The 16,068-nt window shown below is 43.9% G+C and overlaps 1 protein-coding gene across 1 annotated transcript in view; it reads left to right on the top strand.

Annotated features, from left to right (window-relative positions):
* TRIM29 (tripartite motif containing 29) overlaps positions 1 to 12,578 on the top strand; it is a 53,731-nt gene extending 41,153 nt beyond the window's left edge. The window contains exons 8-9 of the mRNA XM_044666399.1: positions 1,916 to 1,992; positions 12,492 to 12,578. Of these exons, the coding sequence (XP_044522334.1) occupies positions 1,916 to 1,992; positions 12,492 to 12,554 (140 nt within the window). The 3' untranslated portion in view covers positions 12,555 to 12,578. The remainder of the gene's footprint in view (positions 1 to 1,915; positions 1,993 to 12,491) is intronic.
* Positions 12,579 to 16,068: the final 3,490 nt, after the last annotated feature.

Raw genomic sequence — 16,068 nt, 5'->3', positions numbered from 1 at the left:
TTTTCTGGACTCCAGGCCTGGCACTATCCACTGTGCTACCTAGCTGGCCCAGGTCTGTGATCCTGTGATCCCTTCTGGTCATCCAGGCTGGTCCCCTGGTTGCTAATGCCTCTCTCTCTCCCAGCAGGCACTGGGAAAGTCCCCTATCACTTCATCACCCGGGGACAGGCCTCTACAGAGTTTTCCAAACAGTTGGATGGTGGCCTGTTTAACAGTAACACCGGTACCCGATCATTTTACATTCATTTCCCCTGCCCTTCTTCTCCTGCCACCCTTTATTCCCTTGTGGGGAAGATGGAGTTTCCAGCAGGGCCTCCTTTTTTCATTTCTGGGGCATCCTGACCCTCCTTCCCAGAAGGCCCTTCTCCCAAATCCCCAAGTTCAGACCTTCTCTCTGGGGCTCTACTGGTCGCACAACACCATCCATCACTTTGCAGCCGCTATACCAGCCTTTGAGCAGGAGCAAGGCAGTCTTACCCTCCCGCCCTCACTGGTATTTCTTTCTTCCTGGGAATGTAGGACATGATGGCAAACTCTAAATCTCCCATCTCAAAAGCCTTTCTTTCCCTGGGAGCAGGATGACACTTTGGTCTTCAACTCTCCATCTCCTTTCTTTTGCTCTCGGCTCCTTACTGCCCCTGTGGGAAGGCCACTGCAGCACCCCCACCCCGATCCCTTTACCCCAGGGGGTTCTGATGAAGTCCTCAGGGACCAGGGCTGTACACTGATACTTGGGGCTGGGGAGGAAACGGTCCCTCCCAGAGGAAGAGCTTTAGATGAGGCCCCAGAACCTCCTGGGCTGAGCTGCTCCAGCTGTTTATCTCTTTCTCCCCGTGGCATCCTGGGTACCACTGGCAATCTTAACCACCGCTGTTTCCCATGGCATCAATTGCTGACCCGTGTAGGGCTACCCGAGGTGGGTGGCTGCTGAAGCGTGCGCTTTTCATTTTTATAAGCTGAATTGGAGCTCAGTTGGGATGAGTGTTATGCAAATTGTTTGTGGGGGAGGAAGGACAAAGAAGCTGGGGAGACTTCATTCTTCTCATCTATAAACCCAAAGAGCTCTGCCAGGTAAACCCCATTTCTAACATCCTTTGGTTCTACGTGGGGTCTCCCTGTTAGTAATTCCCCATAGCCCAGTCCAGAAGTTCCTACCTCTTAATTAACCTCTCCTAGACCAAGCCCTGCAGTTATCCATGTGTTCTGGACATCCCGACTTCGGTGGCCCGTCACTGCTGCGCTATTCGACCCCATGGCTCTCAATTTCTTGTTTTTTAAAATAGAAAGAATCAACGGTGTCCTAGGATTGTGGTAATAGAGGATGGGAGTGAACCTCTGGGAGAAGATGAGCTATTGATGAGAAATGGTGGTTTTAAACAGCAAACCCCAATGGATGGCATTGAGGGTGGCAAAATCACACAGGAAACCAATACTATTCCATTCTAATAGTTTAGTTTATGGGTATTTTAGTAGGTCATTTGTGCCATAGGTTAGGGTCTCAATTAAGACATTCCTTTTCCTTCCTCTGGATGTCAGCCCATTCCTCAGGAACCCCATTGCAGCTTCTCTGGGTCTTAGTCCCTCAGTGGCCTTATTTCAGATGAGGATATTCCCCCATTGTCTGGGGAAATTCTGTCCCACAACTCCACTGGGTCACTGGTTTCATTCTCCTGACTCCCAATATGGTTTTCCTTATTTTTATTTCCTAATATTTGTTTCTTCTCTCTCACTTCCTTCATGGTATTTCCAGCACCGGGATTCTGACTCCCCCATCAGAGGTGGTTGCATTTTGGTGATGGGCTAGATACAATGCCTGGGTCTCCTTGAGGAAGGGAGTTGGACTGCTATCTAGCATTTCTTGAAGGAACAACCAGTCTTCTCTCATTCTGAATCATGTGCCTTTTCTTTTTCCTAGGCTATCCTTCTATCATCAGAAGTCAGAGTCCCAAAGCTCAACCACAGACGTGGAAATCTAACAAGCAGACCTTGATGGTGAGTAAGGAGGCTGGGGAAAGACAAGGCTAGAGCAGGTCTACTGTATGTCACTTTTCTACACAGGGAACACATGCCCTTTCCTTGGAAATGGGAAGGAATGGAGCAGCAGTGCCTGGAGTTCCTACAAGATAATATAGTAGAGAGAAATCAAGTTAATATTAAGTAAAAAATAAAAATCAAGCAATAATTTAATAATAATTTATTAAGAGACAGGTACTTTGATTCTGGAAGTATTAAAAAAAGAAAAGAAATGATCCTTACTCTCTAGGAGCTTACATTCTATTGGAGAATGCCAAGATTCTATTCCTGGTTCTGCCACTACATAATCATGTTACCAGAAACAAGTCATTTTACTTCTCTGGGCCTCTGTTTCCTTGTCTGTAAAAGGGGAAGTTTGGATTAGGTGATTCCTAAGGTTCCTTCCATTTCTCTGATGTCTGAATTTCCATAAAGCATCTGGCAAAGTCCCTTTAATTTGTGAACAAGATGGAAGGATGTACGCTGGATAATGGTACAGCTGGTTGAATTTGGAATTTGTTGAGTGACTGGACCCAAATCAGAATCATTAGTGCTCAGTGCCAACCTGGAAGGAAGTCTCTAGTGGAATGCTTTATTAATTTGTCCTTGGGCCTATGCTGAAAAAACATCTTAATTGATGGCTTAGATGAAGGCATAGAAGCACTCTTATCAAATTGCCAATTGCATGAAGCTGGGAGGGAGGGATAGATAACAAGCTGGTTGACAGAAAAGGCTAGAGTATCAGGCCAAATTGAATACAATGAAATTTAATAAAAACAAAAAAAATGTAAACTCCTACATTTGCACTTAAAAATCAGCTTCATATATGTAAGGAGATGGATGGCTTGACAACAGTTTGGATATTGAAATGTGGGGATAACTTAGGTAGCACAGTGGATAGAGCACCGAGAGGACCTGGCCTCAGACATTTGTTAGCTGGGTGTCTCTGGGCAAGATTCTCATTGTCAATTCTAAGACAAAAGGTAAAGACTTAAAAAAAAGTGTGGAGTTTTTGGTGGACCATGAATGAAAAATAAGCCAACAGTGCAAATGGCCCAGTTCTAAGGGCATATTTTAGGAAGAATATTGGCAACCTGGAGTACATTCAGAGATGATCAGTTAAAGGAACTTGAAATGTTTAGATTGGAGAGGAGAAGACTTCGGGGAAATCTGACAGCAGCTTTCAAATGATGTGAAGATGGATTTTCCTTATTTTGCTTGGACCTTTGGAGAACTAGGAACAATGCATAGAAGTCAGAGAGCTGCAAATTCAACTTCATACAACAGAGAATTTCTTCAGAAATTAGAGCTATCCTAAAATGAAATGACCAGTCTCATGAGGTAGTGGGTTCTTTGTCAAGTCACTAAGACTCTTCCAGTAAAGTGTGGATAGTGACTTGTGGGGAATTGTTAGAAGAGGTTCTGCTTACCAAATTTGCCTCTGATGTTCTCGTCAATTCTGAGATCCCATGGTGGTAGTGGTGGTAAGAACAGAAGTGGGAGTTCCTTTCCTCTCTTCTCTTCTATCCCTGTTTCTCTCCTTCTCCTCTCTTCTCCTCTCTTCCTAGAGTCCACCAGCCAAATCCTGTAGGGCAAGTTAGTTGTTCCCTGTGAGGAGGGATAGAAACCTCTCCCTAGTTCTTCTTTTGGGCATAGAACTGGGGTTCTTAACTTTTTCTATGTCATGAACCCATTTGGCAGTCTGATGAAACCTATGAGTCCCTTGTCAGAGTAATGTTTTAAATTGCATAAAATAAAATACATAAGGCTACCAAGGAAGCAAATTATCACAGTTATTAAAATATTAAAAATACCAAGTTCAAAGACCACCCTCCTTGACCTCTTTCTCTTGATCCCAAGTTAAGGACCCTTGGTATAGAGATGGATCTGTTAGAAGGTGAGAAGGCTATGCTACGTGTTTATTAGTGTTAAATCAGAAAATTCTAGCATCTAAAAGGTAGAAGAGACCTCAGAAATCAACTGGTCAATGTCATTTAGTCCCATACCTATCCTAGCAGGGTTTCCCCCCAAAAGAATGGTTGAAGCAGTGTAATGGGAGAAAGCCTTTAATTTATTGGTGAGGAGGGAACTAATTGAGTGTATTTTAAATCTGGAGCCAGGCCCAGAGGCTCTGTATCAACAGGATTACAAAAGTAAACATGGGAAGAAAAAAAGGAATTGTTCCCTGTCCCATGTACCCTCGCTCCCTAGACACTCATTTCCTGGAAGAAAGCACAGTCTCGAGCAAGTCCCAGGGGGAATCAGTTGGCCAGAGGCCACTGAGGCCTGGTGCCCCCACCAACATGAGGGATGAGCTATGTGAGCAAGAGCCCCTAGGCGGAAATCAGACCATCTCTCACAGCCCCATCACAGCCTTGCTTGGTTTACTATTTTCTTTTCTGCTTTACTAGATTTTTTTATTCCATTCTACTACTGGCTTCCCCAGTAGTATTGTCCTTTACTGATGCTACAGAGGTGGTGACCCCTTCTGAAGCATTCCACTGCTGCCATAAGTCTACAAATGGTCTCCACATAGATGTCCCCTGGCTTTTGCTTTCCTGTGCCTCAGACAGAGGTTGGGTTCTCAAAAGGATTTCAGTAGCATTGGTGGAAAAGAAAATAACGCTAACTCACAGAACACAGAGCTTTTGAGTTACAGGGCCCAGGAGTTTTATCCTATGATGTCTTTATCTAGTCACAGAGGCCAGCACCGTTTCCTTGTCCTATTCCCATATGGCTCGCTTCTGGCCTGACCCAATTACATGGCCAGCTAGTCTACTTCTCTCTTCTTTCTAGTTTCCTCTCAAACCAATTCTCTTTTTTCTTCCCAACTGGTGTTCCTTCCATACCCTTTCTATTTTCAATTTTGGGCCACAAAGACCTACATTCAAGGCTTATTAAATTTGCAAAGGACATGGAGCTGGGAGAGATGACTGACATTAAATAAGAGGATCCCTGAATGACAAGCTAGAAAGATTGGCCAAATCGAATAATATGAAATTTAATAGGGGTATGTAAACACTCCTCTACTTGGGTTAAAAAAATCAACTAGACAAAACCATGATGGGAGATGTATGGCTAGACAACAACTTTCGTGGAAAAGGTTTGGAGATTTTAGCGACCTGAAAACAGAATCAGTCAATCAATGAATGAACCAATGATTTTTATGCCAGGCCCTATGAGGTGCTAAGGATTACAAAGGCAGAAAAGAAGTGGTCCCTGCTCTTTAGGGACTTCAGTTCAAAAGGTGAAGGGCAGTATAGACACATCCAAAATACATACAAAAATAGAAGGGAAGATCGTAGAATAGGGCAAGAGATTACCTTGAATAATTAAAAATAATGCCTGAATGAACCTCAAAGTGGCAGCAATAGGGGTGAAACAGTCATCTAATGTAGGACAACTTGGGAAGAAGCTGGGAAGGTTCTAGGAAGTGATCTGACAAACAGATCAGCCAACAACAAGACCTGGAGGTAGCCATATAGACCACAAACTCAGAGTTGGAAACTTCCACACACTGATTGTGTTGGAGGTTCAGTGGCTGACCAGGAGAAGATTTCAGGGTAATTTTTGAAGGGAGGTACAAGCAACTAGGATGACCAGGTAAGGCTTCAAATAAGATATATCATGTGAGCCCAATTTGACCAAAAATAAGGATTCTAAGAGTAGAACATGACGAGGGATTGAATTCCAGGCATAGGGACAACTTCTACAAAGGGACAGAGACAGAAGTTGGAATGTTGGGTATGAGGAACCACAAATAGGCTCATTTTATTGGATTCCAGAGTACAAGAAAGGGAGTAATATGTAATAAGGCTGGAAAGGTGGGTTGAGGCCAGATTTTGAAGAGCTTTAAGTTTACATAGAGGAGCTGATACTTGAATGAATCAGTACAGTGTAACATGGCAGCCTGATAAAGATAACTCATAATGTTATCCCATTTTCAGATGTGTAAAGCAGTGTTTTTTACTCCAATTATCCAGTGTTGTGGGGTATTGTAGGTATTATTAACCCCATGTCACAGATGAAGAAACTCAGAATCCGAGAGGTTATATCTTTTTATTTTTTAAACCTTTATCTTCTGAAACAATACTAAGTCTTGGTTCCAGAACAGAAGAGAGGTAAGGGCTAGGCAATGGGGGTTAAGTGACTTGCCCAGGGTCACACAGCTAGGAAGTGTCTGAGGCTGAATTTGAACCTAGGACTCCTCTCTCAAGCCACTGAGCTACATAGCTGCCCTTAAAAGGCCGTGTCTTGCTAAGGGTCATAAGCTAGTCAGTCTCTGGGACTGGATTTGGCTCCAAATCTTGTCATGGTGAATCCATCATTCTAGCCAGCAGTAGTAGCCTTGAGACAGTCACATGCCACCCTAGGCTGGATTAATAGGGGCCCTGGGTCCAGAACATAGGAGGTGATGGTCTCACAGCAATAATCAGAGCTAGCATTTATATATTACATTTATATATATATTATATATCATGATATATTATTTTATATATTTAATACATATTACTATATTATATTATTATATATATGTATATCATTTGCAAAGGACTTTATGTGTGCTAACTCATTTGATCCTTACAGCAACCCTTGGAGGAAGGTGCTATTGTTATCCCCATTTTATAGACTCAATAGAGTCATCATCATATCTAGTATTTATATAGTGCCTGCTATGTGCCAGGCACTCTGTTAGTCACTTTAAAAATATGTTTATTCTCAGCAACTATGGAAGATACTATTATCATCCCTATTTTGTAGGTGGGGAAACCAAGGCAGGCAGAGGTTAAATGAATTGTTCATGGTTACACAGCTAGGGAAGGTGTCTAAGGCTGAATTAGAACTCAGGTCTTCTGGATGCTGTGTCCTATGTTCTATCCACCTCACCAGCCAATATAATTTGCTAGTACAGTTCCTCATCTGTAAAATAAAGTGGAGAAGGAAATGGCCAACCACTCCATTTTTCTTTGCCAAGGAAACTCCAGATGGGTTCATGAAGAGTCACATACAACTGAAAACCACTGAACAACAATACAACAATAATGATAATAGCTAGCATTTATGTACCATTTCAAGGTTTTCAAAGTGTTTTTCAAAAATTATCTCATTTGATCCTCATTATAGTCCTTCAAGGAAAGTGTTTTTATGATCTCTATTTTACCATTGAAGGAACTGACACAAACAGTGGTTAAGTGACTTGCCCAGGGTCCCACAGCAAATAGGTTTCTCAGGATGGATTTGAACTCAGGTCTTCCTCCCTCTGGGCCCAGCTCTCTATACACTATACCCCCAACTGCCTTCTCATTTTACTAGTGAAATGAAAGATTGCAGAGGGAAAGTGACTGGCTAGATCATAGAATCATAAAATTAAATTGGAAGGGATTGCAGAGGCCACCAAGTCTCCCTCTTCATTTTACGAAAGAGGAAAAGGGATGTCTAGGGAGACTGTGTCTTGTGACACTTATATAGTTATGTTGCTCAGTTGTCTGACTCTTCGTGATCCTATTTGGGTTTTTTTTGGCAAAGATAATGGAATGGTCTGCCATTTTTTTCTCCAGCTCATTCACACATGAGGAAACTGAGGCAAACAAGTAAGTGACCTGCCCAGGGTCTCATGGCTAGTAAGTGTCTGACAACAGATTTGGACTCAGGAAGATGAGTCTTCCTAACTCCAGATTTGGTGTTCTATCTCCCGTGCAACTCTAGCTGCCATGGTTGGGCACCTTTGCAATTCCTACTAGTGCCTCAGTTGGAGTGCAATTTGGTGAAGAGCTTAGAGAATTAGAGAAAGTGGAGGAACAAAGAAAAAGGCTTTGATGATGGAGCCCAAAGGTTGGTTCCTTGATTCCAGAAGCAAACATAATGAACATACCAGAAAGAAGGCTCCCTCTTTCTCTTCTTCCTGGATCATTCTTGGATTCGGCCAACTTGGCCCTTTTCATCAGAGGCCTTTGCCTTATTGAATTTTCCTGTTCCCTAACTAGACTGAAGGAAAACAGTTGGGCTGGTAAATACAATGCAGAGTACCCATGAGAATCAAGATGCAGATGCCCCATCGTAGAATGTCAGGGAGTTCTGGCTAGCTGTTGGCATAGTAGGGGGGAGCACAGACTTTTGAGCCCAGCTGGGGAGCAAGCTTATTGCTAAAGTCAACATGGGGCAAATGATAGTCTCCGTAGGGAGGTGCCAGCTGCAACTCATTCTCTTGCTCCTGCCTCAGGTGACTGTTTCCCTGGGGCAGGGATGGTGGGGGGCATTGATTTTGTGAAATTGCAGGCGGGGATGAACAGAGCAGGGCTGGGAATTATGTAGTCATTGGTCTTCGAAGATGCTTTGAGAATGCCAATGAGACTGGGAGGATTAGAGAGAAAACAGCTAGGTTGGGATGGGAGTTTGGAGAACAGAGGCCTGAAGTTTAAGGCAAACGTATCCAAAGATGGCATGTTGTATGACCCAGACTGAATCACTTTCCTTGTCTGGGCAGGATTATCCCCTTCTGGCCAATGGGATTATTTAAGCCTGTCTAGCCTTCTTCAGAGACAAAACTAAAGGCTTGGATGCCTGGAGAGCAAATATGTGAGACATAGAAAAGGGATAAATGGATGATGGAGATGGAGCTAATGGTTGAGCCTTACACAAAAGCATATGAAAGTCAGCTCATGAATTATTTCCTAGGAGATCAGAGAGCAGGTGAGTTAGGCAAAGCCAGGAAAAATCAGTTGATTTGCTCTTAATGAATGGCAATTAGATTTAAATCCTGAGTTTCTAAGAAGCCATCCCTGAGAATGATATCTACTACTGCTATTCGGAGACCTGATGGCCAGGGCCAAGATGAAGCCACCTTTGCAGAGCAGTTTGAGTGTATTCCCAGAAGGTTAGGCCAGAGACTCTCAGACTTTCCAGGGACTCTAGTGCCATACCCATCTCTGTCCAATGGCTCTTCTCTCCTGTCTCTTCTTTCCCTCACCCTCCTTCTGAACCCAGAAAAGGGCACAGATTCCTCTGTAAATAGCCTACTTTTCTTCAGGAAATCCATTTCATGGAACCTTAGAGTCGGAAGAGACTTGTTTGGCATTTAAGGCTCTACACAACCTGACTCTGCCCTACTTTAGCAGGCTTAATATGCATGGCTTCTCTTCACACACTTCAGTCAAACTGACTTTATGGATCCTTCTATGCGTTATTACGTCTTCTATAGCCATGTTTTTGCACTGGTCATCACCGATACTTGGAATGCTCTCTTTCCATCTCTTAGACTTTTTAGTGTTCTTCAAAGATCAATTCAATTCAAATCTGGCCTCAGATACTTCCTAGTTCCTGGATAAGTCACTTAACCCCAGTTGCCTAGCCCTTATTGATTTTCTGCCTTGGAACTTAGTAGCCATTTTAAGACAGAAGATAGGGATTTAAAAAAAAATCTCAATTACAATATGTCTTCTTTCATGAGACTTTCCTGATGCTCCCCAGTGATGTCTCCTCAAATTATCGTGTATATAATTTATCTGTGTACATGTTACTACCTCCAATAAAATGTAAGTTCCTTGAGAGCAGAGATTATTTCTTTTTTGAATTTGTATTCCCAGAACCTTGCAAAATGCACTTGACATAGAAGCGCTTAAAAAATTAGTTGATTTATTGATTGACTGGCCTCAGGGGCTATCTAGTTCAACATTGACCTGACCAAGGATCTTTTTCCAACATAAGAAGTAGTCTTCTTATCTGTACCTGAAGATCTTTTTTAATAAGAGTTTTAGTACCTTTCCGGGGAGTCCATTTGACATTTGGACACCCCTAAATATTAGGAAATTTTTCCTCATACTGAATTAAAAAATTTCCTTTGATGTCACTTTTATTGATTGTCCTAGTTTGTCCTTCTTTCTGGGGTTAAGCAGAAGTCTATTCTCTGTCTCTGTCTCTCTGTCTATCTCTGTCTCTCTCTGTCTCTCCCTCTTTCTCTCTCTTTGTCTGTCTCTGTCTCTGTCTCTGTCTTTGTCTCTCCCCCCCTTACCTTGTGTTTTAGAATCAATACTATGTATTGGTTCCAAGGCAGAAAGGTGGTAAGGGCTAGACACTGGAGGTTAAGTGACTTGCCCAGGTTCATTCAGCTAGAAAGTATCTGAGCCCAGATTGGAACCCAGGACCTTCTGTCTCTGACACTGATTCTCAATACATTGAACCATCTCACTTCCCAACTCTTATTTTCTTTTCACATAACAACCAAATTTGAGAATTATAAGGTACCATATTGACCTACCTACTCCAAAATTTCCACTGATGTCACTTTTCCTGATTGTCATAGTTTATACTTTTTTTCTGGGGTCAAACAGCAGCCTGTTCTCTGTTCACATAACCACAGAATTTTAGAGAAAGCAGGTTCTCTATTGACCCACTTACTCTAATCAACAAAATTTATTAATCGCTTGCTATGTACCAGGTATTGTACTAGGATTAGGAGATACAAATATAAATGAGCCAGTCTCCACACTAAAGTATCTTATATCCTGTTGGGGTGGGGATGGAACATGCACACATTTAAATATTTATAAAGTATATACAGAATAAATACAAGACAATTTTGGGGGGAGGCACTAGCATCTGAGGGGATCAGAAAAGGCCTTATGTAAGAGGGGGTGCTAAGAGCTGAGTTTTTGTTTTGTTTTTGTTTTAATTTTAAACCCTTAACTTCTGTGTATTGACTTATAGTTGGAAGATTGGTAAGGGTAGGCAATGGGGGTCAAGTGACTTGCCCAGGGTAACACAGCTGGGAAGTGTCTGAGGCCGGATTTAAGAGCTGAGTTTTGAAAGAACAGAGGGAGTTGAAGGAGACCCAGGTAAAGAGGGAATGCATTCTAGGCATAGGGGACCACTTGTGGATGTCAGTGACACAGCATTCACAAGAGTGGGTATAATTTGTAATAAGGTTGAAAACATAGACTAAACCTGAAATGGAAAAGGTTTTAAATACTAAACAAAAGAATTTATATTTTTTTGTGTTGTTCAGTCTTGTCTGACTCTTCATGACTCCATTTGGGGTTTTATTGGAAAAGTTAATGGAGTGGTTCACCATTTTCTTTTCCAGCTCATTTTATAGAGGAGGTATCTGAGGCCAACAGGGTTAGGTTCCTTGCCCAGAGTTCCACAGGTTAGGAAGTGTTTGAGGCCAGATTTGAACTCAAGAAGATAGAGCCTTCCCAACTTCATGCCTGGTACCACTCAGATGCCTCAGTTTGTATTTTTTTTAAACCCTTACCTTCCATCTTGGAATCAATACTGTGTATCGGTTCCAAGGCAGAAGAGAGGTAAGGGCTAGGCAATGGGGGTTAAGTGACTTGCCAGTTTGTATTTTATTTTATTTTATTTTATTTTATTTTTTAAACTCTTAACTTCTGTGTATTGGCTCATAGGTGGAAGAGTGGTAAGGGTGGGCAATGGGGATCAAGTGACTTGCCCAGGGTCACACAGCTGGGAAGTGTCTGAGGTTGGATTTGAACCTAGGACCTCCCGTCTCCAGGGCTGACTCTCAATCCACTGAGCTACCTAGCTGCCCCCCCCCCCAGTTTGTATTTTAACCTAAGGCACTAGGGACCCACTGGAACTTCTTGAGAGGTGGAGTGACATGATTGGGTATATGAATTTGATAGTTGTTTAGAGGATGTATTGAGCAGGGCTGGATGCAAAGATAGCAGTGAAGATACTCTAAGTGCAGGCAAGAGGGAACAAGATGGACTAGACTAGGGTGACTGTGGTACGGCCCATATCTGAAAGGAAAGCCTACTATAGCATTTCTGACACATGGTTATCCAAATTCCGCTTGAACACTGCCAGTGAAGGGGAAGCCACCATCTCCTGAGGCAGCTCTTTTCCACCTTTGGATATCTCTATTTGTTAGGAAGATGTTCCTTGTCATCAAGGAATTTACCTCTGTGGAACTTCTACTTATTGCTTCTTTTTCTGCCCTTTGGGGCCAAAGAACCAGTCTAATCCCTTTAAACCCTATCCTGTGTCTCAAGACTTCTGCAGGCTAAACATTCCCAGGTCCTTTAGCCTATTATTTTGTGGCATTTTAGGACTTCACTGTCCTTCTCTGGATGCTCTCCAGCTTGTCATTGCCCTTCCTTAACCAGAGCACCAAGAACACAATATTCCCAAGGAGAGAGAAACCGTTAGTTCCATTACTTCTCTATTCCAGGAAGCTGGGCCTCCCTTCGTGCCCTCCAAGATCACTCTCTCCCTTTTGGTTGCCACAACACACAGCTAACTAAACCCTCAGATTCTTTTCAGTCAACCATGTTCATTTTCTACATGATGGTCCTTCAGGGTGCCTCTCATGCCCTCCCTTTGGAGATTTGGATCATCTTCTGGCTGCTACTTATCATGGAAGGAAGGAAGGCTGGGAACCTGGAGAGGGAAGGTGGAAATGGATAGGTTTGGGGCATTATGTCTAACTCTAACCTTTACTTCTCTTTTCTCTCCCACAGTCACACTACCGTCCATTCTATGTCAACAAGGGTAATGGCGTGGGTTCCAATGAGGCCCCTTGAGCTCCCAGCTTAGGAGCGAGACACCGAAAGACCACCTGATCCTTCCCCACTTGTACCTGCGACTACTATCTACTCAGTTACTGCTCTGTCTCTTGGGGGTCTGGGCTGGTGGGGAACATGACCTTCCAAGGATTTCCTCACTCCCTTTTAGCTTCCCCAGTCCTCCAAATTTTCTGACAATCCTAGAATTTGTCAGCAACTTCCCCGTTAGTTATACTCCCCTGGCTCCTCCTTTGTCCTCTTACTTTCCCTGAGCTAGAGAGGATTCTTGTCACCTCTTTTACTTTATGGGTCAGGAAATGGTTCACAGAAGGGACTCGCACCCTCCTTCCCCTTCTTATTCCCCCCATCCCCCCAGTAAGTCCTTCTGTAGACCCTGGGATGACGGCTCTGGAGGTGGGTACCCATTTGGCACCAGCCTGCCATTCCTACTGAGCTTCACTTCTGTGTTCTCAGCTCAGCCAATACATTGGTTTTCTCCTACAACTGCCAATAGACACCCTCATGGGTGACAAGATGGGGCTGTGCACCTAGCAGACAAATTTCCTGTCCTTGTGCAAATGCAGACACCATCTCACTCTTGTCAACTCATGTCCTGGCAGGGCAAAATCAACCTCCCTCCAACTCTGGTTGATTTTTCTAATACCCAGGTCTGCCCAGCACTCTGTGATCTTGCCCGAAGAGGGCAAAGTTCCTCCTATCTGGCTAGAGGCTGGTTTCCTACATAGTCAGAAGAGTTTGAAGCTTTTGGCATTGTGCCAATCAGGCCCAGGGTCCCTGACCAAGGGTGAGAGATAAGTCACCCCCATTCAGGAAACCTGTCTGTCTCTACAAGGAAGGCTTTGGCTCTCCAGAAAAGACAGCCAGATTGCTTGGCTCTTGGCTCTCCCCAATCCTTCTTTTAATTGTTGCCAGAATGGGTATTGCTCCTCACAATGCTTTTCCCCAGCCTTGCAAATAGCTGCTAGCCCGGTGGCCTTGGGGTTGTTACACATTCTGCAGCATTCTGCAGAATATAAAATGGGGGCTGGGGTAGGCCAGAAAGGGGAGATCCTGGTGAATGATAATATTGGAGCTGGTGTATGGGAAGCACTTAGGTAAAAATATGCTCCTACCCTTGCTCCCTATGCCCACTGGAACCAGAGTTACCATCCCCTTTCCCCCTTTTGACTAGCCTCACTACAGGGAGCTGCTCACCTTGACTTCCTTAGGACATGAGAGTGGGTCTTGGAAAGAAAAAAAATCAACAAAACACAAAACCATGAGGAATCTGAGTCCCCACACATGACCCTCCTCCCCAAATGGAGGGTCAGAGATGGATCAGGACTGGGAAGGTGGATTGGCAGATACTGAGCTGGCACAGGGTGGAGGGAGCTCAGCCTTGGTTTCCCCTTCCTGAATAAATCATTGTTTGATTCTTTATTTGTATTGGGCAAGGGGCTCCATGAAGGTCATATGGGGGGATTGGTCTGATTATTCTGTACATATTCTCCCCCACCACCAAGAATGTGCTTTCCTACCCATTCTCTGTCATTAATACATTGCTCTTTCCAAGTCTTTCTGCCTGATCACCTGCCACAGCCACCAGCCTTCCTGGAAAGGCTCACCTTATCTCAGCCTGAACTTCAGGAGGGAGGGAACATGTCTGCCAGGGCCTGGGGTGGTCCAAAAGGGCAAGGGCCAGGGGGCTATTCCTTAGTCTGAGTACCCCGTCTGTCCTGGCATGTTCTGTAGCCTGAAGACTGGAGAGAGAGCCCCAGGAGCTCATAATCTAGAATGAGCTACAAGGTACAAAGAAGATTCCTAAAATGGAGGCTACTGAGAATCAGCAGTTTTTGTTTTGTTTTGTTTTTGTTGCTGGCTTTAAGCCTGTCAATCAGGCTGAATAGAGAGTCTCCATCACAAGGAGGCCAGTCCTGGGCACTGGGGGGAGACAGAGTCTCCACCATCCTGGAACTAACCGTGTAACAGAGGAAGAACACACACACACACACACACACACACACACACACCCGGTATAGACTGATGGATATAAAACAGGCATCAGTTAATAGAGCCAGAAAGGAACCATTATATACAAATAGGAGGACTGCAGCAGAGAACAGCAACCAAAGCCAGAAGGCTCCTTGCAGGAGACAGGTCTCGAATAGGATTTAAAAGAAAAGAGATAGTGAAAAGGAATCATAAGAAATTAACCCTGAAAAGGGTTGTAGCCGGTTTATACTGTTTAATTTATAGAGGGGGAAACTGAGGTCTAAAGAAAGACTGTGATCTGCCTGAGATGTGGAGCATCTCCCAATGTCTAGTTCAGTCCTGATTCTCTACTGGTCTGAATGTGTTTGGTGCGTCCTGGCATCCTATGTTCTAAACCTTTGGAACTGTTCAGGGGCCTCTCTAAGCCAGCCCTAGAAGCTTTTATTGCCCCACCCCCCCAGTTCTCCCTTAGGACTTTTGCAGTCCTTTCCTGCTTTGGCAGCGGAGGCTGTGAGGCTGTGAGGCTGTGTGTGTTAGGGAGAGACAGAGGGAGGGATCTTCCCCCTCAACACCAACAATTGATTATTCCAGGAGTGTCAGGATCCCAGGCTGACCTGGACAGAGTACCTGGGAACTGTAAGGCTTAGTGATACCCCAGCTGACAGGTGCAAGGAGGGATATAGATCCAGGGCAGTACTGGAGACTCTGGTCCATTCAAATCCTAAAGGTAAACCCTGGATGGAGAAATCAGGTAGTGGCAGAGAGGAGAGAACCAATGAGAAAACAAGCCTGGAACCAGCTGTGAAATTTCTTCCCTGAGAAAGTAGAAATATTAGACATGTACGGGATGTGGTTGGGAAATAATTATGACCCTCACTAGTGGGGGAGTGGTAAGGAGGGAGGTAGAGAGAGGGAGAACTAGGGAGACAGAAATAGAGACAGATAAAGGAACAGCAGGAGACAAAGACAAAGAGTAAAAGGGATTGGGAGGGGTCCCAGGAGGGACCAAATGGATCCATGAATAGTTAACACTTCAGTTGGGTATTAAGGTTTGCAGAACATTTGACATACATTATCTCATTTGATCCTCACAAGAGTCCTGTGGGGAAAGTAATACAGTTATTATTATCTCAGTTTCACAGTTGGAGGAATTGAGACTTGGAGGGGTTAAATGAATTACCCACCTTCACAGATCCAAAAAGAGCCAAGGCAGGGATTTGGACTCAGGTCTTTTCCAACTCCAAGACTAACCTTTTAACCTGGGAGCAAGGCTTGTTGACTCAAGAAGGCAAAGAGAAGACCTACATGGGCCAACCTTCTGGAAGCCATGATGAATGAATGAATCGACACCAACAATTAAGCTCCTATTTTGTGGGAATCCTTAGGGTAGGGGTGAGATACAAAGAGAGAAACCAATCCCTGAAGGGCTGGGGGAGACAACATGTACAGTATATATAGTTACATACAAAATAGATGGAAAATAGACACCAAGGTGGCCGTTGAGGAAAGCAGGGGCCCTTGAGAGATTCGGGAAAGGCTT

Source organism: Gracilinanus agilis, chromosome 3 (assembly GCF_016433145.1).
Source record: "Gracilinanus agilis isolate LMUSP501 chromosome 3, AgileGrace, whole genome shotgun sequence".
NCBI classification, from domain to species: Eukaryota; Metazoa; Chordata; class Mammalia; order Didelphimorphia; family Didelphidae; genus Gracilinanus; species Gracilinanus agilis.
The sequence above is the reverse complement of the archived record's forward strand: the minus strand, read 5'-3'. Positions and strand labels throughout refer to the sequence as shown.